This window comes from Bubalus kerabau, chromosome 13 (genome assembly GCF_029407905.1).
Source record: "Bubalus kerabau isolate K-KA32 ecotype Philippines breed swamp buffalo chromosome 13, PCC_UOA_SB_1v2, whole genome shotgun sequence".
In the NCBI taxonomy this organism is placed as follows: Eukaryota; Metazoa; Chordata; class Mammalia; order Artiodactyla; family Bovidae; genus Bubalus; species Bubalus kerabau.
Genome location: NC_073636.1, coordinates 28649824 through 28676949, shown reverse-complemented (window position 1 = coordinate 28676949; position 27126 = coordinate 28649824). Strand labels below are relative to the sequence as shown.

The 27126-nt window shown below is 38.3% G+C and overlaps 1 protein-coding gene across 2 annotated transcripts in view; it reads right to left on the bottom strand.

The window, feature by feature from the left end:
- Positions 1-27126, bottom strand: part of PRPF18 (pre-mRNA processing factor 18) — a 57572-nt gene that overhangs the window by 9713 nt on the left and 20733 nt on the right. For both annotated transcript variants that reach the window (XM_055543863.1, XM_055543864.1), the window contains 7 exons: positions 26303-26407; positions 23641-23754; positions 17879-18025; positions 16298-16366; positions 14704-14844; positions 14499-14570; positions 11800-11955 (listed from right to left, as the gene is read on the bottom strand). In XM_055543863.1, the coding sequence (XP_055399838.1) occupies positions 11800-11955; positions 14499-14570; positions 14704-14844; positions 16298-16366; positions 17879-18025; positions 23641-23754; positions 26303-26407 (804 nt within the window). The remainder of the gene's footprint in view (positions 1-11799; positions 11956-14498; positions 14571-14703; positions 14845-16297; positions 16367-17878; positions 18026-23640; positions 23755-26302; positions 26408-27126) is intronic.

The window sequence follows — 27126 nt, the reverse complement described above, 5'->3', positions numbered from 1 at the left end:
CGAAGTCAAGTGGGCCTTAGGAAGCATCACTACAAACAAAGCTAGTGGAGGTGATGGAATTCCAGTTGAGCTCTTTCAAATCCTAAAAGATGATGCTGTGAAAGTGCTGCACTCAATATGCCAGCAAATTTGGAAAACTTGGCAATGGTCACAGGACTGGAAAAGGTTAGTTTTGTTTGTTTTTTTTTCATTCCAATCCCAAAGAAAGGCAATGCCAAAGAAAGTTTAAAGTACTGCACAATTGCACTCATCTCACACGCTAACAAACCATTGCTCAAAATTTTTCAATCTAGGCTTCAATAGTACGTGAACCGTGAACTTCCAGATATTCAAGTTGGTTTAAGAAAAGGCAGAGGAACCAAGAGATCAAATTGCGAACATCTGCTGGATCATAGAAAAAGCAAGGGAATTCCAGGAAAACATCTACTTCTGCTTCAGGGACCACACTAAAGACTTGATTGTGTGGATCACAATGAACTGTGGAAAATTCTTCAAGAGATAGGAACACCAGACCACATTACCTGTCTCCTGAGAAATCTGTACGGAGGTCAAGAAGCAACAGTTAGAACTGGATATGGAAAAATGGATTGGTTCAAAATTGGGAAAGAAGTACATCAAGGCTCCACATTGTCACCTTGCTTATTTAACTTCTATGCAGAGTACATAATGTGAAATGCTGGACTGCATAAAGCACAGTCTGGAATCAAGATTGCAAGAGAAATGTCAATAACCTCAGATATGCAGATGAAACCACCCTTATGGCAGAAAGGAAAAAGGAACTAAAGAGCCTCTTGATGAAAATGAAAAAGGAGAGTGGAAAAGTTGGCTTAAAACTCAACATCCAAGAAATGAAGATCATAGCACCCGGTCCCATCACTTCATGGTAAATAGATGGGGAAACAATGGAAACAGTGACAGACCTTTATTTTCATTTCAGTTCAGTTGCTCAGTCATATCCAACTCTTTGCGAGCCCATGAACTGCAGCACACTAGGCCTCCCTGTCCATCACCAACTCCTGGAGTTCACCCAAACACATGTGCATTGAGTCAGTGATGCCATCCAACCATCTCATCCTCTGTTGTCCCCTTTTCCTCCTGCCCTCAATATTTCCCAGCATAAGGGTCTTTTCCAGTGAGTCAGCTCTTCACATCAGGTGGCCAAAGTATTGGAGTTTCAGCTTCAGCCATCAGTCCTTCCAATGAATATTCAGGACTGATCTCCTTTAGGATGGACTGGTTGGATCTCCTTGCAGTCCAGGGGACTCTCAAGAGTCTTCTCCAACACCACAGTTCAAAAGCATCAATTCTTTTGCACTCAGCTTTCTTTATAGACTAACTCTCACATCCATACATGACTACTGGAAAAACCATAGCCTTGACTAGACAGACATTTGTTGACAAAGTAATGTCTCTGCTTTTTAATATGCTGCTAGGCTAGGTTGGTCATAACTTTCCTTCCAAGGAGTAAGCATCTTTTAATTTCATGGTTGCAATCACCATCTGCAGTGATTTTGGAGCCCAAAAAATAAAAGTCAGCCACTGTTTCCCCATATATTTGCCATGAAGTGATGGGACCAAATGTCATGATCTTAGTTTTCCGAACGTTGAGCTTTACATGTTCAGTTCTAACTGTGCTTCCTGTCCTGCATACAGGTTTCTGAAGAGGTAGGTCAGGTGGTCTGGTATTCACATCTCTTTCAGAATTTTACATAGTTTAGTGTGATCCATGCAGTCAAAGGCTTTGGCATAGACAATAAAGCAGAAACAGATGTTTTACTGGAACTCTCTTGCTTTTTCCATGATCCAGAGGATGTTGGCAATTTGATCTCTGGTTACTCTGCATTTTCTAAAACCAGCTTGAACATCAGGAAGTTTACAGTTCACGTATTGCTGAAGCCTGGCTTGGAGAATTTTGAGCATTACTTTACTAGCACGTGAGATGAGTGCAATTGTGCAGTACTTTAAACTTTCTTTGGCATTGCCTTTCTTTGGGATTGGAATGAAAACTGACCTTTTTCAGTCCTGTGGCTACTGCTCAGTTTTCCAAATTTGCTGGCATATTGAGTGCAGCACTTTCACAGCATCATCTTTCAGGATTTGAAAGAGCTCAACTGGAATTCCATCACCTCCACTAGCTTCGTTTGTAGATGCTTCCTAAGGCCCACTTGACTTCACATTCCTGGATTTCTGGCTCTAGGTGAGCGATCACACCATCATGATTATCTGGGTCGTGAAGATCTTTTTTGTATAGTTCTTCTGTGTATTCTTGCCACCTCTTCTTAATATCTTCTGCTTCTATTAGGTCCATACCAGTTCTGTCCTTTATTGAGCCCATCTTTGCATGAAATGTTCCCTTGGTATCTCTAATTTTCTTGAAGAGATCTCTAGTCTTTCCCATTCTATTGTTTCCCTCTATTTCTTTGAATTGATCACTGAGGAAGGCTTTCTTATCTCTCCTTGCTATTCTTTGGAACTCTGCATTCAAATGGGTATATCTTTCCTTTTCTCCTTTGTTTTTTGCTTTTCTTCTTTTCACAGCTATTTGTAAGGCTTCCTCAGAGAGCCATTTTGCCTTTTTGCATTTCTTTTTCTTGGGGATGGTCTAGATCCCTGTCTCCTGTACAGTGTCACGAACCTCCGTCCATAGTTCATCAGGCACTCTGTCTATCAGATCTAGTCCCTTAAATCTGTTTCTCACTTCCACTGTATAATCATACGGGATTTGATTTAGGTCATACCTGAATGGTCTAGTGGTTTTCCCCACTTTCTTCAATTTAAGTCTGAATTTGGCAATAAGGAGTTCATGATCTGAGCCACAGTCATCTCCTGGTCTTGTTTTTTTCGACTGTATAGAGCTTCTCGATCTTTGGCTGCAAAGAATAAAATCAATCTGATTTTGGTGTTAGCCATCTGGTGATGTCCATATATAGAGTCTTCTCTTGTGTTGTTGGAAGAAGGTGTTTACTATGTCCAGTGCATTCTCTTGGCAAAAGTCTATTAGCCTTTACCCTGTTTCATTCTGTAGTCCAAGGCTAAATTTCCCTGTTACTCCAGGTGTTTCTTGAATTCCTACTTTTGCATTCCAGTCCCCTATAATGAAAAGGACATCTTTTTGGGGTGTTAGCTCTAAAAGGTCTTGTAGGTCTTCATAGAACCATTCAACTTCAGCTTCTTCAGCATTACTGGTCAGGGCATAGACTTGGATTACCGTGATATTGAATGGTTTACCTTGGAAACGAACAGAGATCATTCTGTCATTTTTGAGATTGTATCCAAGTACTGCACTTCAGACTCTTTTGTTGACTATGATGGCTACCCCATTTCTTCTAAGGGATTCTTGCCCACAGTAGTAGATATACTGGTCATCTGAGTTAAATTCACCCATTCCAGTCCATTTTAGTTCGCTAATTCCTAGAATGTTGACGTTCACTCTTGCCATCCCATTTGACCACTTCCAATTTGCCTCAATTCATGGGCCTAACATTCCAGGTTCCTATGCAATATTGCTCTTTACAACATTGGACCTTGCTTTGATCACCAGTCACATCCACAACTGGGTGTTGTTTTTGCTTTGGCTCCATCCCTTCATTTTTTCTGGAGTTATTTCTCCACTGATCTCTAGTAACATATTGGGCACCTACTGACCTGGGGAGTTCTGCTTTCAGTGAACATCTTTCAGAGTTCATTTTCAGTGAACAGTCATTCAGGTCTGACAGAATGTGGTCCACTGGGGAAGGAAACAGCAAACCACTTCAGTATTCTTGCCTTGAGAACCACATGAACAGTATGAAAAGACAAAAAGATAGGACACTGAAAGAATTTTATTTTGGTGGGCTCCAAAATCACTGCAGATGGTGACTGCAGCCATGAAATTAGAAGACACTTGCTCCTTGGACAAAAAGCTATGACAAACCTACACAGTGTATTAAAAAGCAGAGACATTACTTTACTGACAAAGTCCATATAGTCAAAGCTATGGTTTTTCCAGTAGTCATGGATGGATGTGAGAGTGAACTATAAAGAAAGCTGAGCACTGAAGAATTGATGCTTTTGAACTGTGGTGTTGGAGAAGACTTTTGAAAGTCCCTTGCACAGCAAGGAGATCCAACCAGTCCATCCTAAAGGAAATCAGTCCTGAATATTCACTGGAAGGACTGATGCTGAAGCTGAAACTCCAATATTCTGGCCACCTGATGCAAAGAACTGACCTATTGGAAAAGACCCTGGTGCTGGGAAAGATTGAAGGCAGGAGCAGAAGGGGACGACAGAGGATGAGATGGTTGGATGGCATCACTGACTTACTGGACGTGAGTTTGAGCAAGCTCTGAGAGTTGGTGATGAACAGGGAAGCCTAGCATGCTGCAGTCCATGGGGTCACAAAAAGTTGGACATGACTGAGCAACTGAACTGAACTAAATGAACTGCCGTATGTTCTAATAAAGGAATGAATTAACATGAGATAGTTAAAAATTAATCCTAACTTCGATAGAATACACCTTTAACCCAAAGTGTGATTTTCTAAAAGTGTGTACTTAATAAAAATGTCTACACTTTCAACATTCATAGCCATGTATATACCAAGGCCAATCCTTCAAAAAGTATCCACAGGAATTCTTTTCACACAAGTGTCTATGATTAAAATTGAGTGGCTCTAAATTACTCATTCCAGACTTTTCAATTTCTGATCTGGATCAAGCTGCTTGGGACAAAAGCAATCTCATGCTGCTTCCAATGAAGAGTCCCAGTGCAACTGCCAAATGTATTCAATTGCTCAGGTTCTGCAGGACATAGTGGAAATTAAAGAAAACTCAGTTTGGGACTAACTTCATCTTCTTCTCGAGTTTACAGTAAGAAACAGAGCTGCTCCCATTTTTACCTGTCTGAATGTTTGTCACATAAATGAACAGAATTACAAATTCAAAGGTTTATCATTTCATAGAAAGTAGTATCAAATGAAAGGACCTCCCTGGTGGCTCAAACGGTAAAGCGTCTGTCTACAATGTGGGAGACCCAGGTTCAATCCCTGGGTTGGGAAGATCCCCTGGAGAAGGAAATGGCAATCCACTCCAGTACTATTGCCTGGAAAATCCCATGGACAGAGGAGCCTGTTAGGCCATAGTCCATGGGGTCGCAAAGAGTTGGACACGACTGAGGGACTTCAAGTGATAATTACATTTTGAAAACAGCACTCACCTACTTAATGAAAGTAGGTAAAAATGTATGGCGGAAGACCAATTTGAGGAAAGATTTTATTTATCTGACCTACAAGGACTTCACAGTGCAAGATGATCTTTTCTTTTTTTTTTCTCATGCATGTGATTGAGAAATATAAGTTAATATATAAAGCACAATGTCTGTTCAGCTGCCAGCTAAAAAGCATCATGGCACCAACCCTCAGTGTTCTATATTAAAAGGTAATGTAGGGCTTTCCTGCTGGCCCAGTGATAAGAGAATTCACCTGCCAATGCAGAAGACACAAGTTCAATACCTGGTCTGGGAAGATCCCACATGCAGTGGAACAACTAATAAGCACACGCACCACAACTACCGAGCCTGTGCTCCTGAGCCTGGGAGCCACAACAATTGGGCCCACGTGCTGCAACTACTGAAGCCTGTACACCTAGAACCCGTGCTCGGCAACTGGAGAAGCCACTACAACAGAGAAGCTTGTGCATCCCAACGAAGAGTAGCCCCCCCACTCACCACAACTAGAGAAAAACCTGTGCAGCAATGAATACCCAGCACAGCCAAAAATAAAATAAACTTAAAAAAAATTTTTTTTTAAATAATATAGATGAAAGAGAAATGCTAAGCAGTATTTTTCTCTAAAATTTTGTTTTAATATGCCAGGAAGTTATTAAATGTGTAAACTGTTACCAAAGTAACTTGCCTTTAAGAAATGCTTTTTCAGACCCAAGAATACCTGAAGATAGGATAAGGCCACTTGACCCACAAATGTGTGACACAGAATCTGATGCATAGAGAGTGTTTACCAACTAACGATGATATTGTGTATCCAGCACATCGATCAAGCTGTGATTGCTCACTGCAGTAATGAATGTTTCTGTTATACCATTTTCAGCAATACACAAACATGTTATAAATTTACAAATGTTTCACAAAAACAAATTAAGCAAAGTCCAAATGAAATATGCCAAACTGAAATGCAGATATAAATATCTGACATAAAATGCTGGAATGATGTTTTCACCAGGGAATTTACAAACTTGAGGTTACTGAACACAACTTGCCAGAGAAGAGTATTAAAGAACATTTTGCCTTTTGGAATAGTGAAGACTTGAGAAAAATTATTTGGAATGAATATTACTCCTTAATCTTCTAATTCCCAAAGAAATGTGTGTTGAAACACAGCACACAGAGCAGTTAATCTACATGAGTTAGGAAGGGTATCCACAGGAAAAGGAAGCACACACTCAAGTTGGGTAATATGACCGTAGTAGTTCCAAGGATTTTACAAAGGTCTGGGTAAGACCGGGACCAACAAGATACAATACAGCATCGCCAAGCCGGCAATACCCCGAAGCCACAGCCAGCCTGTTTTCAAGGATGTCAGGGAGGAAAGTGGTGACTCAACGTAGACAGAGATGGCCAGACCTTGCGGAGGGGTGCAGTGACTCCACAAGAGGAAGCCAGGAAAATAAACACCCCAAACTCATTCCTCTCCTGCCTATAAAATGCCTTCCCATCTCTCTCACAGCCCACCCCATTCAGAACTCAGAGGGCAAGGGAGCCTGTCACTGTTGTTCATAAAAGCCAGGTTTCCAGGGCACAAGGTACAAGATCAGGTAAAGAAGGATGGACTGGATCTGGAGGGCAAATCATCACGTGAGGTCAATTTCAGCTTTTTGTCCTCCTCTTCTTTACCAACAAGTAAACAACCATCACAACATGAACCTTTTCAAGAGATGTCTGGAAATGACTGAATTATCAAGACTAACTAATGAAGAACTTTCTGTAATCTGTGGAGAAGCTTTACCCAAATCTGGGCCAAAGGTTACATCTGCATTTGGCAGACCAACCAAAGTCCTTGAAGTTCCTACCAACAGTTCCATCTCACCCGAGATTTGCAGTTAACTAATATGCTATCCAACTTCTCTTTGATCTGCATGGTGAGAAAACCCTCCCTGTGGTGTGTTTAATTTTTGTGAGAAAGAGAACACTTCAAACAATTTTCACAGTTTAAATTCTACAGAGATTTGCATAAAACCCAAAGATGAAATCATTTTATAGTAAAGAGCCCCTTGAATTGTTTCCAGGCCAAACTACTGGAGTGGGTAGCCCTTCCCTTCTTCAAGGGATCTTCCCAACCAAGGGATTGAACCCAGGTATCCCACATTGTAGGCAAATTCTTTACCAGCTAAGCCACCAGGGAAGCCCCAGTAAAGATCCCCTTGAATTGGTTTCACAGTATTTCAGAAAACAGTTATTTCTTACCAGTATTTCTATGCAAAAAGTAATTCTTCTATACATTGCAAGATTTCATTTAAGTGATGCCCAAGACCTGGCAATATTAACCAATAATGACACATAACAAAATAATGGTTATTTCTGATGGGAGGAGGGCTTAGGCTCAGAAAAGGAATGAGGGAAACTTCAGGGATGCTGCTAGAAACTTCCTGTTATCTAGACCTTGTTTTACATCTTGATACAAAATCACACGTACATGAAGAATCACTGAGCTGTACAGTTAAGATCAGTACACTTTACATGCTTCACTACTTACAAAGGTTTACTATATCTAAATTTAGAAAGAAAATACCCTATTAAATGACTTTCACAATTACCTCCTCAGCAAATATCTTAACGAGAAAAGGTTTGGGTTTACACATTTACTACGGGGTCAACAAACTACAGCCCACAGGCTGCTCATCCCTTTTATACACGGAATTTCACTGGAACACGGCCGCTGGCTGCTTTCACACAGCTGCAGGGTTGGAGAGTTGTAGCAGAAACCTATGAAGTGCAAAGCCTGAAGTATTTACTACCTGACTCTTTAAGAAAAAGTGGGTCACTCCCTGACTTCAACTTCAAATCATATATTTAAACCGTCCCTTTGTAGGAATAATTCACATTAGTCTCACCCGAATACCAAAATAAGAGGAGAGAGATTCAAAAGACAGCTTAGTAAATCACTCAGTTAATTGTAAGAATTTCATAAAATGCTAATGTGGGGTGGCAGCATTTTGCCTTGAGCTGCACCATGGGTTTAAGATAGATCAAAAACTAGCACTTAATTTGGCCTCACAAACTGCTAATTTTTTGTTTTCGTTATTGCTAATATTTTAAAAATAGGAGCATATGCTTTTTTAAAAAATTAACGATTCTGGCATCTCACTAAAAAATAAAGGAAGATGGAGCGACATTAGAAAGATATTCCTACAAAGTAACAGTGAGCTGAGGTGACGCCAGTGATGCTAAGGCTAAGATGCAGCTGACCCTTCATGCTGTGCTTGCGCTGCCACGGTTTAAAATTTTTATTTTATATTGGAGTACAATGGAACTAACAACATTGTTAATCGCCTGTCCCCCTTTCTCATCAGAGTTGACAGGAAAATGAAATACTGCTTCTCTGTCTACATGAAAAGTAGGAAAAGACAAGCCAGATCAAGGGTCAGGGGTTTCTTAACACTCCTCCGCTCACTCGTTACCTATCCTGTGAGTGTCAATTTGCAACCTCAGGTTTAAGCAAAGGCCTCTAGGGAAAACAGCAGAGCGGTATCGAAGGACCAGAAAAGAGTAATAGTTAAGCAGATTCTTTCAAATATCAAGTGGTAGGGATCTCCCCTGTATCTTCTAAAGCAGCCCTACTCCTATTCGGGGGCAAGTCTGCCTGTTAAAAAGTTTCTTTGCATTATTTTTGCAACCTCTTACCAGTTTACCATTGTTTCAAGACAAAAAGATTAAAAAAGGAAGAATCTTTTCCTTAAACTGATTAAAAATGTGTCTTCCTTCCTATACCTTGCTGCTGCTGTCTAGTCGCTAAGTCATGTCCGACTCTTGGTGATCACAAGGACCCAGGCTCCTCTGTCCATGGAATTCTCCAGGAAAGAATACTGGAGTGGGTTGCCATTTCCTCCTCCAGCAGTTCTTCCTGACCCACGGATCAAACCAGCATTTCCTGCATTGGCAGGTGGAATCTTTACCATTGAGTCACCAGGGCCTTAACTGTATAGGACAAACTTAACCCCTCTTCCACCACAAAGTTCTCTCTTTATCAATAATTATCCAGACCCCCAACAAGAGTCTGCTTTCTCAAGGACTAGAATAAAAGCCAGACTTTCACCTCTCTTGCCTCTGAGCATTCATTCAATGGGCAAATCTTGATTGAGCACCCACCACGAGCACTGTTTCTAGACTCTGAGGACCCATCAGTGAGCTATGCTCCTGCCTTGTGGAACGTACACTAAATTAAATTATTATGTCTCTCTAACAATGTAGCATAAGCTCTCATTAGACCTGCCAGTAGCCATACTACACTACTGTTATTGTACTTACAGTCCACCAAATTCCCTAATTCGTCCAGATATACGCTGCTCAAACTGCTCAAGCAACTGATAGTTCAAATTTCTTTATGGTCATAATCTTTTAGAATAAGATAAGTACTGATTTTTTAGAATCAGTTTTTTTCTTCAGTCTTTCAAGAACTTCCAGAATGCAAATTTCTTCTCCATCTGAACGTACAGCCTATCCCTTCTGTTTCTTACTGTCTGTAAATCTGATAAATATACCTCTTGGTAGAGTCATCCAAGTTGGTCATGAAAACTGTTGAACAGGAGAGTGCTGAGGTCACTAAGAACCCCGTGGCATATCACCAGCATCCACCCAGACAGGCATGGATTCGTTACTCAGTCCTCATGGCTTCTCTCACTCAACAAGCTGAGTCCACCTGGCTGTCTTATCATATTTACATCTGTACACAAGAATATTATTATGTTTAGGTCAAACACCTTCCTACAGTTCAGATATAGTATGTTCACCAATATTCCCTAATCACCTTGGGGAAAAAGGAATGGAAGGAGAAAAGTTAAAAAGAAAGAACATTGGGGTTTCCCTGGTGATTCAGAGGTAGTAAATCCGCCTGCCAAAGCAGGAGACACAGGCTCAATCCCTGATCCAGAAAGATTCCACATGCTGCAGAGCAACTAAGCCCATGCGCCACAACTATGGAGCCTGTGCCCTAGGGCCCGTGTGCCTAGAGTCCAAGCTCACAAGAGAAGCCACCACAATGAGAACCCCACACATCACAGCCAGAGAGCAGCCCCTGCTCTCCACAAGCACAGCAAGACCCAGCACAGCCAAAAATAAAATAATTTTTTTTTACAAAAATGAAGAACAATGGAGGGAGGATAGGTCATTGTATAGCTATAATAATAAATACTATTCCAAAATAAATCAGAAATCTTTAAAATACTAAGCATATTTTAAAAAAGGAAAAACGTTTATAAGATGGTAATCAAACCACTGTTTAAAAAAGGCATGCTGTCTTTAAGACAGGGCTTCCCAGGTGGCTCAGTGGAAAAGAATCTGCCTGCCACTGCAGGAGACTCAGATTCAATCCCTGGGTCAGGAAAACCCCCTGCAGGAGGAAATGGCAACCCACTCCAGTATTCTTGCCTGGAAAACTCCATGGACAGAGGAGCCTGGTGAGCCACAGTCCATTGGGTTGCAAAAAAGAGTCAGACAAGACTGAGTGTGCACCACACACATACACACACACACAAAATGAACTTTTATACACACTATAGCCTTGGCCATGGTATAACTGAAGACAATCAGTAAATTTAATCACTGGAAACAATATTCCATTGTTAAAGCCAAGCCACTTTTCCCCCCAACTAAAAGCTTTTTGCCTTCAATACAGTCAATGGTGGTTATTTAAAAAATGGAAATGTCTTTGATTTCCACAACTATATTTGAACTCTAAAATTCTGCAGTTCCCATTAGGGGGTCAAGTTGAAATCATATTTTAAAATGTTAATACATATGAATAAGCCACAAAGCATGACAGGCAAAATAACCTTTAGCACTTGGAAGTGAAATGAAATAAAATGGTAATGCATGAATATGATAGCGACTGTTGTCCAGCACAAATTCTGAAAACATGTTATGCATTTTAAGTGAATCTTATACTTTAAATAAACTTTGAGTTTCATCTTCAAGCTTTAGCGTTAACATCCAGCAAAAGTCATTATACAGACACAACCTGGGATCGTTGATAACTTGGCAAAAACTAGGTTATAACTGAGGTTTTCTCCCCCACTAAAAACAAAAGTTTAATCCAACAGCAGTATTATCAGGTTTATGTGAAGCTCAATAACTTTAAGAAAATAAACTATGAATACTTTAAATCTATTTGTGTAGAGAAGTGTTGTTATAAATTATTTAAAAAATACTACTAGCCAAATTTTGACTATTCGTACCTTTTTAGTCTATATGTTAAACTTACCTTGAAAATAACAAAATTGTGACTTATTGCAAAATACTCTGTAAATTCATCATTCTTCAGTAAATTCCCAAAGCAAACAGTAATAGTTTTATTTCACTACTAAGGTAATTAAAGCACAACACTTGACTCTGTCTTACATCATCTATGACACGTAAAAGCTTTCTGTTTTACAGTTGAGTGAAGGTGTCTTAAATACAAGACTACTTATACAAAGCGTGGACTTGCACCCTGTCATGCTATATCCTACTGCTGCAATTCTCCTTCTCGCAAAACTTAGTTTGAGAAGTGGGGAATGTTAACCTCCAAAGCACTTTGCCCTCCAAACTACTTACCTGAATATATTTCCGCTGTGTCTCATCGTTTAAAACATGTGCAACGTGCTTGGAAAAAATCTTTTCCCTGCCAGTTCTGGCATGGATGCCAACCATAGTAACACCAATGGGCCAAGGGGCGTTTCCAATGGCCATCTGAAGATAGGCATCGTTAGCCTAAAGAGAAAGTTTAAGTAAAGATCAGAAAGGCAGAAATATTCTGTTGGTCCAAATTTTTCATTTAAAGTATTTCACAGCCCTACATGATGTAATTTTCATCCATCTCTTAGGCATGTTGAAAATATTACTATTCCCATTATTCAAACAAAAGAAATTAAAACAGGGGTGACTGATTGCTTGCCCACAACCACAAATGTCTGTGGAAAAACACAAACCAACGCTAACTAACCCAGTGAGTAAAAAGACAAACATTCTTTGCAGCCTTCAGGCATTAAATATTAATGCAGCTCAGATCTGGAAGTACTAGGTAGGTAATCTGATGCACTGATAGAGACTCCAGTCTGAGTCTCTGTTAGACCCGGTCTTCTCCATAGGTGGTCACAGGGAAGACAGAGGGTAACTAGTTTTTCATAATCCCACCTGAAGCTACATCCTCTCCCCACACAGCAGTGTGGGCCTCTGAAAGTAGCATGGGCTCTGTGTGCTGGGACCATCACATTGGTCCCAAAGCAGATGTATAAACAGATTAAAAACTGGCCCTTGAATAGCTCAAGGATGAGATCGTTTCACTTTGGCCCCCCGAAACCTCCCACCTGCCAAGAATCTTAAAAATAAAAGCTACAGTTTCCCTGGTGGCTCAGTGGTAAAGAATCCACCTCCCAATGCAGGAGACACAGGTTCGATCCCTGGTCCAAGAAGAGCCCACATGCCGTGGAGCAACTAAGCCCATGCACCACAACTACTGAGCCTGTACTCTAGAGCCTGGGAACTGCAATTACCGAAGCCCACGTGCCCTAGAGCCCATGCTCAGCAAGAAGAGAAGCCACCACAATGAGAAGCCTGCACACCACACCTAGAGAGTAGCCCCTGCTCACTGCAACTAGAGAAAGTCTGCACAGCAATGAAGACCCAGCACAGCCAATGAATAAATAAATAAAGTTATATTTTAAAAAAATTTAAGGCTACAAAATGAGAAGACAGAAAGCAACAAAGACAAATGGCTTTTTCTAAACCAAGTGTGGCTACTCATGGAGGGAAAGAAGGAAAAATACAAAACAGAAAGCAAGTAAATTCGAGAAGACCCAATGGTGTCAGAGAGGCTTATACAGCCAGGACTCAAAGAGATTTTAATTTTAAAAATCAAACACCCATGAGACTGATAATGTAGAATTTTAGAAGGGCATACACATTTTTTATCACTGATTCTTGTGCGTGAGAAATCACTGGATATTAACTGATAAAATTTCCAATATTTGGTCTCCCCCAATATTCAAAGAAAACTGTCCAAATATTAAAGTTTTAGTTCTGTCTGTACTGTATATAAAATAAACATTCACCAGCTTCTCACATAATATATGAGAATGAGAAAAGTACCAAGGAGAAGCCACGGTCTCGAGCAGACAAGTGACCTGAATTCTCTCTGCAGTGATGGTGACCTTATCCATCCATCTCAACGGGATCACCCTTCATAAGCAACAGGCAACTCACAGAACTACCCAAAATTAAAGCTGACACTCATAAAACAGTTTCTTTGACTAATGAACTGGCCCCCATGCAGAGGGAGTAGTTCATCAGGGAGCCCTCCAGTCACCCAGGATCACCGAGCTAAGGACAGACACTCAGAGCACAGGAATAAGCAACGGCTTCCCCGCTTTCCTGGTAGAGCCTGTCTACCGCTCTGGAACTGTCACTGGAGGTGCTGCCCGGAAGCCCTCCCCTCCTCCTTCTCTCTTGGAAGGCACAGCCCATGGGAGCCTCCCTCCTCAGACTTGGCTGACGGCCCACGAGCACTGGCATACTTCCAATGCTGCTAGCAGTACAGGAGGCCCTTCTCTTCCTGTTCATCACCAACTGAGAGCCTTGCACCCACCTTTCTAAACTCTGCCCTGAGAGCACGTGAACACCAGATTTCTCTCCTCAGCCACCTCCTCCCCAAGTCCATTCAGGAATAAAAACACTGCAGCAAGGGGAACAGTCCTCCCTTACTAGGCTCTGCTATGCTGCAGCACTGAAAAGGGAGCAAGGAATTCTGGCAGCCTGACCAGGAACATTTTCTTAGAGAAACCAGCATAAAAGTGGTTAAGTTCCATGGTATCATTAGTTCAATAGTTCAGCTATATTATAGATTAAGAAGGCTTTTACAGCTGGTCTGAGAAACTGATCTAATAACATTGCTTCTATGGGAAAATTTGTTCCAAGCCATAATCAACCATCTATAAACTTAGAAATTCAGTCCCATTCATGAAATGAACACTGTCTATATCCAATTTGTGCTCTGCAGAAATCTTTATACCTTCCTTCAAAATGATTAAAATATAAAATGTGGTCTGAAAATTTTTTTATTTATTCACACCTAACAATATTTATTCATATCTAACAATAAAGCTGACAATAAATTATAAAATGCTTAGTTTTTAAAATTTATTTCACATTTATTCTTAAATCTGCTATTAAAATACCCCCACATGAGATGAACGTATTACGCACACAGTCTAGATACACTCATGAATATAATTTCGATGCACAGCATGGTAATGTACCTTCACGTATTCCCTCTGCAACATGAATTTAATAATATCTGTTATGGATTCTTTAATATCAGCAGGAAGATTCTGGAAAAGGAAAAAAAATAATTATGGAAGCTCAATATGTAGTTATAGATCAATATAGATCACATTTATCCTAACTTTATATATTCTATTTTAAAAAAATCAGTTAATGAAAGCATTTTTTGAGAAACCTCACCCTCTTCCGTAGCTTTCTGAAAAGGGGTCTGAGATAGGACTCAGTCTGTTTCTGAGTAGCACTGTTCAGTTTACCCTGCACACTGCGCTTCACATAATCCTCTCTGGCATTCAGCTCTTTAGCCCAAACACCAAGAAGAAACTGTGGAAAGAAAGGGTAAATTTAGACTACAATGCCACCCAGTGGTTTCATAAGCACAGAAGTTCTCTGATGCACAAAACGGTACACATTCATCCTTAGAGTAAATGTCTTAACTGATTAATATTAGTCGCTGATGTTTTAATGAACTGTTTCTGCTTAGTAACTCATAGATGTTTTAAAGCAGTGCTTTTGGCAAGTCACAAACCTCCCTATTCTACACATATTCCTAGCTCAAGTGTGATCCATTTCTCCCCTAAAAAGAACCCCGGGCTGAAATACGAAAAAGTTCCTTTTTCAGGCCAGAAACTCTGCGCCCCAAGTTCCTGGGATGAAATAGGAAGAAGTTTCACAGGTAACTGTTTGATAGAAATAAACTTTTATTTGTATTTATTTCTATTACATAAAATTCAACCTGCCTAGACTTATCAGCCATAATGCCATGTGCTGTGATATTTAATCAATTTTCCAAGGATGATGATGCTATATTTGGACTTTGTACTTTTGCAGTAGAGACCACAATTCAACTAAAAATTCCCTCTAAAACACTTGACCAAAGAAGGAAGGAAAAAAGGAACGAAAATACAAGAAACTATAACCAGCCCCCATCCCACCCTAGAAAACTACCCAGGTGCTCCTTGAATTTAACTACACAAAGAGCATCCTTTCTGGAGGCAGCTAAACAGTGGGCTGAGGAGGCCATATTCCCTGAGTGGTGTTATGTATGCATGTGCTATTGGGAGAGGCCGTCACTCAGAGGAAATTCTAGTCCATACTAGATCCCATGCCCTAGCTAAGTCCATGCAAAATCCTCAGTGGGTTAAGAATCTTGATGACCGATTATGTTGCATTTAAACTATAAATACAAGTAAAAGCATTTCTTGCATTTAAATCTCTTGGTCTGAATATAAATATTGATAATTCATGAAGAAATGTTAAAAGGAATCTGGGGTTTGCACATACTCTACCTAAACCACTGAAGAGAGAAAAGCTGGGAAGAAAGATAGAATGAACTACTGATAATTCTGTGAAAGGTTACCCAAGTGTTTGCTTTTTTCACTGCCAATGTCTTGCCACTTTTTCCTTATGTCATCTCTCAGAGAAGCTTCTGGAACCCTCTCCTTATTACACTCTTTCCCAGGATGTTTAAAAAAATCTTTTAATCCTTAAAACTTCTTGTTCATTCTATTGCTATGATTCTTTTCTGTGTGTTTACAGTAATAAGTCAGCTTTACAAGTGCCATGAAGAAAGTAAATATACATTTTGCTTAACCTCTATACCCAAACACATACCAACATTATAAACACTACACATGCAGAAATGTTTAATGAGAGTTTCCCTTTCCAGTCGAACTCTTAAACAATTCAGAACTGTAAGACCGAAAAAAAAAAAAAAAAGTAAGATCAATTCTTATCTAAAGAAAACATCCTCCTTTCCTAGCCAAAAAGTACATACCTTAAGGAATTTGGTAATGATGTCCATGTCTTTATGATCATCACCTTTTCCTAAAGACTCTCCCAGAGCCTGAAAAGAAGGAAGGTTTCTGTTTGTTAGTCAGGAGCAACAGCTGAATATATATGCTATTAACATCAGTCCAAACATGGCCCTTTATTATATTACATGTATGGTCCAATTTTGATTTAAAGCCTGACACAATTTCTAGATAGGTTAAAAATGTCAATTTGCCATTTAAATTTAGACAGCATGTTATCTTTTATGAATCTAAAGATTAATGGGAGTGACTGCTAATAAATGTGAGGTTTCTCTCTAGGGGAATAAAAATGCTCTAAAATTAGACTGTTGTTGGAACTTGTGAATATACTAAAAACCACCGAATTGTACACATTAAAAGGATAAATTGCATAGTATGCAACTATCTCCAAAGTTGTTTAAAATGCCCAGAATTGGTTTGCTCACCAGTTTTATTTCAGTTAAATTATTATTTCAGTAAAATTCAGGGGGTGGGAGTACAAATAAAATAACCACCTCACATATGTACACCTAAGCCTAATTCATGTTGATGTATGGCAGAAATCAAACCAATATTGTAAAGCAGTCAATCAATTAAAAATAAATATATATTAAAAGATAAATAAAAGGGAGGAAAATCTCAAAAAAACAAACAATAACCTCAACTACAATCTCACTTACAGCAGTCAACATGGGTTAAGAGCAAGGAATGAAAGGTAACAGAAAAATGACTTTACAATTATCAAGAAATTTAAGTCATTATTTTTGCTCATGCTAGACAGATAATTTAAAATTATTTCAAGTAATATTACATATATCACTCCACATTCAATACACTGGCAAAAATAAGCAAGCAAGATATTGCCAAATGTTGGCAGGGATGTATGGATATACTGCTGATGGTGGAGTAAAGACTGGTACACCCATTCCAAAGAGCAACCTGGCAGTATTCAGACAAGTTAAGAAGCAATCTTGTTTCTGGTCCAGAGGGGTTATGTACAAGACTGTCTGTCACAAAACTGTTTGTGGTAACAGGAAGAAGATTACTGCATGCTTATTATTGCATGCACAATTATTACGTGCTATTATTAAAAGGCACTGAAAGTCACACTGTATAAAATACTATGTAACAATTAAAATCAAAGGTTTAACACTGTATAAAATACTATGTAACAATTAAAATCAAAAGTTTAGATGACATAGAATATCAAGGTTGGAACTTGAAAATAAAAAACAGAATGAAGAATTTCACAGTAAAGTATCATTTATGTATATCGAAGCACATGCATACAAAACATTACTGGTTTTACAAGACCATCAATAAATAAAAGGATGTACACATCGAACATATCAGAATGAATACTTCTGAAGGCAGGAAGGAGGGGAATGTGTGTAGAAAATGAGAAAAAAGGGAGTGAATAAACAACAGTCATGAAATAGAAGGGCCTTTGTAATGACCAAAGAAGCCAGGGTGCTGTGAGAACTGAACAGTCTAATGAGCTCAACCATCAGCTCCAGGGAATGAAAGGTGGGGTGGGGGAGTGAGGAAGGTGGTGGAGGGATCACCTCTAATTCTTCAATTGTGGTGTTTTCTTCGTGAACTTTCAAATCATTCTGGGTGTCTTCCTCTCCAGGCTCTTGGCCACCCACAAGTTCATTGAGGTACTGCTGATCAATCTTATCCAAAGCTGCTTTCAGATCATTCCTCAATCCCTGAGGAAAGGTAAAAAGTTACACCTAGTATGAAATTTCACTGATGTTTCACTTCTGATTTTTTTTCTGATAATGAATATAATTCATTTTTTTCTCCACAAGGAAACTCAAACAATATTTCAATTAATTATACAGCTATCACTACTGTCCATTCAAAGTAAATTCTTATGAACATATTCAAATTTAAAAGAATATATAATATTATAATAGCTAGTCTGACAGAAAAATAAAAAATATGAGCGACAAATCCAATTAAGAATCTGCATAAATGCTGTAATTTTCTAATGAGGCCTAGAGAAAGTGACCAGGTGCTCCACCCATTTTCCTGGTTCACTGAAAACTTCTAACAACTCCAACTGCTTTCAACTTCCACAACATTTGGCAATATCAACAGTATAAAGCCAGAGTCTCAACCACGTCCTAGACTTCACTATGTTTCTAACAAACCAGTAAACTCCACATTTTCTTCACTTCTAGTTTGTGATCATTTGATTAAAATGGAAGCCTTAAGGATAGACCCTTATCATATACCACATATAAAAATTAACTCTAAATGGATCAAAGACTTAAATGTAAGGGTTAAAACTATAAAACTGTAACTCTTAGAGTTAACTACAACAGAAAATCTGATTTAAAATAAGCAAAAGACTTGAATAGACAATATACAATGGCTCATAAGTAAATGAAAAGATGCTCAACTTCACTAATCACTGGGGAAATGCAAACCAAACCACAGAGATACCACTTTACAACCATCAGGATGGATATTATTACCAGAAAACAGAAAATAACAACGTGGCTAGGATATGGAGAACCAGACCCATTGTGCACTGCTGGAAATGTAAAGTAGTACAGCTGCTGTGGAAAATGTTAGGGCAATATCTGAAAAAGTTAAACATACCTACATCAAGGCACATCACAGTTAAAATGTCAAAAGTTAAAGACAGTTCCTACAAGAGAACACAGGCAGAGCGCTCTAACATAAATCTTAGCAGTATTTTCTTTAATCAGTCTCCTAAGGAAAAAGAAATAAAAGCAAAACCAAACAAATGGAACCTGATTAAACTTAAAAGCTTTTGCAAAGCAAAGAAACCATCAGCAAAATGAAACAACAACCTACTGAATTGGAGAAAATATTTACAAATGATGTGACCCTCAAGGGATTAATATCCAAAATATACAAACAGCTCATACAACTCAATATCAAAAAACAACCCAAGCCAAAAATGGTCAGAAGATCCGAAAAGACATTTCTCAGAGAAGACATCCATATGGCTAACAGGCACGTGAAAAGATGTTCTACATTACTAATTATTCAGTTCAGTCGCTCAGTCATGTCCAATTCTTTGCGACCCCATGAACTGCAGCACGCCAGGCTTCCCTGTCCATCACCAACTCCCACAGCTTGCTCAAACTCATGTCCATCCAGTTGGTGATGCCATCCAACCATCTCATCCTCTGTTGTCCCCTTCTCCTCCTACCTTCAATATGTCCCAGCATCAGGGTCTTTTCAAATAAATCAGTTCTTCGCATCAAGTGGCCAAAGTATTGGAGTTTCAGCTTCAGCATCACTCCTTACAATGAATATTCAGGACTGATTTCCTTTAGGATTGACTGGTTGGATCTCCTTGCAATCCAAGGGATTCTCAAGAGTCTTCTCCATCACCACAGTTCAAAAGCATCAATTCTTTGGCTCAGCTTTCTTTATAGTCCAACTCTCACATCCATACATGACTACTGGAAACACCATAGCCATAGCTTTGACTAGATGGACCACTAATTACAAGAGAAATGCAAATCAAAACCACAATGAGGTATCACCTCACACAAGTCAGAACAGCCATCTCTAAAAAGCCTACAAACAACAAATGCTGAAGAGGATACAGAGTAAAGGGAACCCTTGTACACTAGTGGTCGGAATGAAAACTGATAAAGCCACTACTGAAAAATAGTTTCTAAAAAACTTAAAATAGAACCACCATGACACAGCAATTCCACTCCTGCATATGCATCCAGAAAAAAACAAAAATATGAAAAGATACATGCACCCCAAAGTTCATAGCAGCACTAGTTATAATAACCAAGACATGGAAGCAGACCAAGTGCCCCACAGACAACTGGATTAAGAACATGTATGTATGTCTCTCACACACACAAAAACACAGGAATATTACTCAGCCATAATAAAGAATGGAATTCTGGCACTTGTAACACATGGATGGATCTGAGAGTATTATGTCTTGTGAAATAAGTCAGACTGAGAAAGACAAACACTGTATGATACCACTTACGTGGAATCTAAAAAATAATACAAATGAGTGTATATGCAAAACAGAGACTCACAGATACAGAAAACAAACTTGTGGTTAACAATGAGAAAAAGAAAGGGGAGAGTGACAAATTAGGGGTACCGGATACACAAACTACATTTAAAATAGAGAAGCAAGAAGGATGTTGTATAGCATGGAGAATTATACCCATTATTGTGTAATAACCTATAATGGCATATAATATGCCAAAAATACTTAATCACTATGCTGTCTACCTGAAGTTAACACAATATTGTAAATCAATTACATTCCACTTTTTTTTTAAGTTACAGAAAGGAAAGAATCTTAAAAGCAGCAGGAGAAAAACAATTTGCTTTGTATAAGGAACCACCTCCCAATAAGACTATCAAGATATTTTTTAGGAGAAACTTTGCAGGCCAGGAGGGAGTAGCACAATATATTTGAAGTGCTAAAAGAAAAAACTTCCAAGAACACGCTACCCAGCAAAGTTATCATTCAGAATTGAAGGAGCAATCAAGTTTTCAGACAAGCAAAAGATAAGAGAGTTCCTAACCACTAAACTATCCTTGTTAAGAAATGTTAAAGGGACTTCTTTCAGCTGGCAAGAAAACATATGAAAGCATAAATCCCAGTGATAAAAGTACATGTATGGTACAGGTGGTAAATTAATCACTTATAAGGCTAGTATGAAGATTAAAAGACAAAAGTAGTAAAAATAACTGTAAGTGCAGTAATTAGTTAAGGGCTACACAATACAAAACGATGCAAAATGTGTTATCAGAAAAAAATGTGGAGGCAGAGGAGGAAAAGTGTTGAGCTTCAGAATGTGTTCAAACTTAAGTTATTAACTTTTAGTTCCGGTTACAAAATAAATAAGTCACATGGAATAATGTACAGCATGGTGACTGAAAATACTGCACTGCACATTTCAAAGTTACTCAGAGAGTAGATCTTTAAAAAAGTCTTCATCACAAGAAAAAAATTTTTGTAACTACATACAGTGATGAATATTAGATTTACTGTGGTGATCATTTTGCAATATATACAAATATCAAGTCATTATGCTGTACACCTGAAATATGTTATATGTCAATTATAACTCAACTTTTAAAAGTACAAATAAATTCTAATATTGAATAAGATCAGAATACAGCAGGTTGTAGTAAGTTAATATTAAAAGCTAGAAAATTTCTCAAGTAATGAGACATGAGTAGCAGAAAAATTAAATCAGGTACCAAAAACTAAATGGTGCACATTAGCATTTTAGACTCTTTTGACAAGGAAAGTGACTTGGGATATAGAAGAGGAACAAATACTGGTGAAATGAGGCATTACAAAACCACTTAGCTCTTTCCAAGGATTTAGGTAAGGAAACTTTAGATAGGACTGAAAATAAAAACAAATTGCTGTGGACATTAATAATATAAATGAAGAAAATGTTTTAAATTCATTTATGTTTTTAAAAAGAAGTTAAACATAGAATCACCATACAATTCAGCAATTTCACTTCTAGGAATATTATGTAAAAGAAGAGAAAGCAAGGAACTTGAACAGATATTTTTATACCTGTGTCCATAGCAGCATTATTCACAATAGACCAAAAGGTAGAAGCAACCTGCCTGTCCAACAAGGATGCATGGATTAACAAAATGGTGTCCATACATACAATGGGATACTAGCTTTAAAAGGGCAGGAAATGCTGACTTCTGCTACAACAAAGCTGCACCTTTAAGGCAGCATGCCTAGCGAGTAAGAAGGCCAGACTAGGGAGCCTTCAGGTGACCTCAGCCGCAACCCTCATGTGACTTTATCACAGGGGAGACCTCAACCAAAACACTACCCAGCTTAACCCAATCAAACCACAGAATGTGATGGAGAATGATAAACTATCTTAGGATACAAGGTTTCAGGGTGGTTTGTTACCATCACAAATGACTGAGAAAGATTTTATGATAATGAATTGTTTTACGATGTAAGTTTTGGGGTGGTTTGTTATACAACTACATATAACCACGTCTGTCTCTCTCAGTAACTGAAAGAGCAAGTAAATAAGTAAATAAGGCCACAAAAGATCTAAACACCACTGTAATTGACATTTCAAAAGCATAAAGCATACTCTTTTCAAGAGCCCATGGAATATTCACCAAGATGGATTATAAGCTGAGCCATAAAACAAGATCAGAGTTCTAAAAGTAACGCTGAAACTATTAAAGTTTCAGAAGAAAATACCATCTCTTTAAGATCTTAGGGTAGGCAAACATTTTCTTAAGCAAAATACCACAAGCAGTAATTATAAAGTGAACTTCGTCAAAATTCAAAAGTCTTGCCCATGAAAAGACACCGTTAAGAAAACAGGTAAAGCTTAGGAAAAAACAGATACAAAACATGAATTCGTATATCTAATGAAGAATCCAGGTTATACATAAAGAACTCCTATAATTCAAAAATAAAAAGACAACCCAACTAAAACATGAACACTGCATAGAGAAAGATGTGGCTAGTAAGTCTATAAAAAAATGCTCATAATCTTTAGTTGTCAGGGAATTGTGACTAGAACCACATGAGATACTACCACACAAACAAGAGAATGGTTACAATTTAAAAGACTAACAATAACAAACACTAATGAGACAACACTGGCAATACCCGGCATTTCTTAAAAAGTTGAGCATACATATACTGTTACTATTCAGCAATTCCACTTCCAGAGAGATAAAAATGTATTTAACCTAGGAGAAACAACATAGAACCAAAAAATATTTGTGTAAGAATGTTCACAGCAGTTTTACTCATAACAGCTCAAGGCTAGAAACATATTGTGATATATTCATATTACTGAATATCATCAGCAATGAAAAGGAACAAGTTACCAACATCCACAATAACATGGATGAATCCTCAAAATCTTACACTGAGCAAAGGAAGCCAGACATATCCTGTGTGACTCCACCCAAGTGAAACACTAACACAAGTAAAGTTCATCGACAGCAACAGAATTTAAAATGGTGGTTGCCCAGGAATGGAGGAGGAAGAATCCAGGGACTGGCCAAGGAGGGGTGCTGGGGAGTTTTCCTGTGTGTATGATGAAAATACTCTATATCTTCGTAAGGGTACTGGCCACACACTTGCAAGCATTTTCAAAATGCACTGAACCGCATGCTCAAGATGTGTGCCTTTTAAAAGAAAATTTACATTCAGCAGCAATAATCTGGCAACTTCATTTTTCCCTTTTTCCTTATAATAAGGCAATTATTTGAAGTCTGTCAAAGTCTGTAGTATTCTCAGCGATGTGGTACAATGATATTCTAGCTTTGTTCTTCTTACCTTGTTAACTTCTGGTGTGAGGATCTCTATTTTTCTTAAACGTTGAAAAGCATCATAATCTGTTTCTCCAAATAGTCTGATTGGTTCTCCTCTTTCTCTCAATCTTCTGATAACCTATTTTAAAAAAAAGAAAGAAAGAAACAATAGTAATTCCTATTTTAGAAGACTAAACACTTATTTTGAAAATTAGATGCGAAAGTAAGTTATATTTGTTTTTTCTTTAGTTTTCCACGAACAGATATACTGAATTACTGTCACACCTTAAATAACCCGAATGGTTTAGGTCATTTGGTGAGTGTTACAGAAAGGACCAATCTGTGTAGTAGGCAACATAAGAAAACCATTAAGATGGGAAGGAGTGATAACATTCATACAGAGGAAAAAAAAAGTCTGGAGTCAGTTGATCAGCCAATGACCACAGACAGGCAAGGGTCATCACTGTAATACTAAATTAAAACCCAAAACTAGTCCCTTAGACAAGAAAGTGAGTTACAAATGGGTGGAGGGGGGCACATGCAGGGCTTTTGGAGGTAATATTCCTCCTTGACTTTGGTGGTGGTTGTATGAGTGTCTGTTTTGTTTTGCAATTATCCACTATATTGCACATTTTACACACACTCTGTATACATGCTATATATTTCATAAAAAGGACTAATAAAAATTATAATTAAGAAAATAAGCTGTAATTAGAAAAAAATTACCAAGAACTTAGTCTGGGAACTGAAATAGTATCACACTTAGAAACCACTGGCAAGGCTTCCACTGGATTAACTGAAACTAAAACTTAGACCTCATCTAGTGCTATCTCCCGGAGAAGGCGATGGCACCCCACTCCAGTACTCTTGCCTGGAAAGTCCCATGGACGGAGGAGCCTGGTAGGCTGCAGTCCATGGGGTCACGAAGAGTCGGACACGACTGAGCGACTTCACTTTCATTTTTCACTTTCATGCATTGGAGAAGGAAATGGCAACCCACTCCAGTGTTCTTGCCTGGAGAATCCCAGGGACAGGGGAGGCTTGTAGGCTGCCGTCTATGGGGTCACACAGAGTCGGACACAACTGAAGTGACTTAGCAGCAGCAGTGCTATCTCCAATCAACGCAGAAATGACCTCAAAAACACCTTCTTCAGGCCACTGTCTGACGAATGACAGGAATCACACCTCTTCATGGAGCAGCCCATCTCATCTTTGGACAGTTATACTATGCTTCTCAAAATAAACAAAACCCACCTTTTTCAATTATCTCAGCTTTATGAAAAGACAGAACACTCAATGCTTTTTCAAAATTAGAGCTGTGGTCAATGGATCTGTTTTCAAAAATCTCTAATATTCTTCTCTTCAGGCCAAGTATTCAAAAGTCCTTCATCTAGTTTTCACATGACAGCTTCTGGAGTCAGCACTCCTTTCCTCTGAATGTTTCGTTTTGCTCAAAGTTCATTTCGTTGTGCTCAAAGTTCATTTCGTTGTGTACTTTGTGTATATAATCGTAACTCTTTTTTTCACATGAATATCTTAAAATTTTGCTGTTGTTGAAGGAAAATAACAGTTGATATTGACCAGGGTATGGACAAAGCCTATAGGCTAGAGTATGAACTGGTGGAACGTGTTTACAGAGCTCTCTGGTAATTTATATCCAAAGTGTTAGACATGTATTAATATATAGGCTTTAGTAGACTCCAGAAATCATGTTTCTAGAAAATTTTCCAAAGGAAACTAATCATATATTATTACACACGCAATGACATCTGTATAAGGATGTTCATCTCAGTATAACCTATAAAATGGAAATACTGAGGCAATTTAAATGACCATTAACAAAGAATTGGTTTTAAAAATAATAAAGTAGTAGTTCTAAAATATTATGGGAAATTATGCAGTCATAAAAAAATTATATAGACCTCTATATTTTGACTTAGAAAGATGTATTAAGAGAAAGTAAAAGGAAATCAACCCTGAATATTCATTGGAAGGACTGATGCTGAAGCTGAAGCTCCAATACTTTGGCCACCTGATGTGAAGAGCCAACTCACTGGAAAAGATGCCGATGCTGGGAAAGATTGAAGACAAAAGGAGAAGAGGGCAGCAGAGGATGAGATGGTTTGATAGCATCACCGACTCAAAAGATATGAATTTGAGCAAACTTGGGAGACAGTGGAGGACAGAGAAGCCTGGCGGGATACAGCCCATGGGGTTGCAAAGAGTTGGGCACAGACTTAGTAACTGAACAACAACAAAAAAAGTTACCGTTTTATACTTAAAATTTTTAAAATTAAATAACTTAAAATTAAAAAAGAACTTACTTTCTCTTAATACATAAATATTATTTTAAATAACTTTGACAAATTATCTAAATATAATTATTTAAAATATATGCATTTAATTATACTTATTTAGAATGTGTTTAGTTTTTAAAGTTTAGAAGGATATATTCTTTAAAAAATTTAAGACATGAGATATCCTTTAAACTATTTATAGACAACAGTATCAAGAAAAGCAGAAATTTAGAACCTCATAAAGAAAACTAAACTAAAATACTGTGCTGGTCAGGTAAGTCATTTTATATGGGAAATGATGACATAAAAGTTACTAGAACTAGAGATAAATGCAATCCTGTGGAGATTCTTTTTTTTTTTTTTAAACAAAGCACTCATATATAAACTTACCTCTTGCCTAGAAAGAGTCATGGGTAATTTTTCCTCTGCCAGTTCAAGTTCTAATACTGGATTCGATGAAGTTAATGGTTTCTGGTCCTCATCTTTTGGCTGTATCTACATCAATAGCCAAAAGAAATGAAATTCTCCTTTTAAAATACAATATGGTTTATTTTAACATGTAGCATTCTATACATTAGGTATCTATCAAAATGAAACATGTTTTATATATTGAAGGTTTTCTAAGTGTTCCTCTGAGCAAACAGCTCATAACTGACGTACATGCTTGCGAGAGCACAGGGACACCCTAGGAGAGAGTGTGCACCCTGGAAGCATTCTTGCTACAGAAGAGCGACAGAAGTTATTAATAAAATGGCTTTCGCAATCAAAAACTTAAAGGTTGAAACCTAGACTCATTTTCTCCCTAGACTCCAAGATTTTTACTTTCTTCTGGGAAACAATCAGCTTGCTTCTCCTCTTTGAGAAAATCATCTTACAGGGTTATTTGATCCTTGCTCTAGATTTAAAATGAAGACCAAAGAAAAAAGAACTGCTTGATAACAAAAACCTGTGAAGCCTCAAGCATCAGCTCTTTCCTATCCTGATTTTTGAAAGGTATATTCCAAGTGCACAGGAATCATCGCTGGATGTGTAAAAAAATTTCCCAATGCTCCACTGAACTTGCCTGTGAACTGAGCCACGAAGGAAAATAATGAAAACCAGCCACTCTCTACTCCTAGCACACAGAGATGAGACTGAATACTGTTGTTCATATGAACCTGCAGGGAAAAAAATCTAACATTTTCTTGAGTCAGCTTCCCAAGTCACGGTTTAGG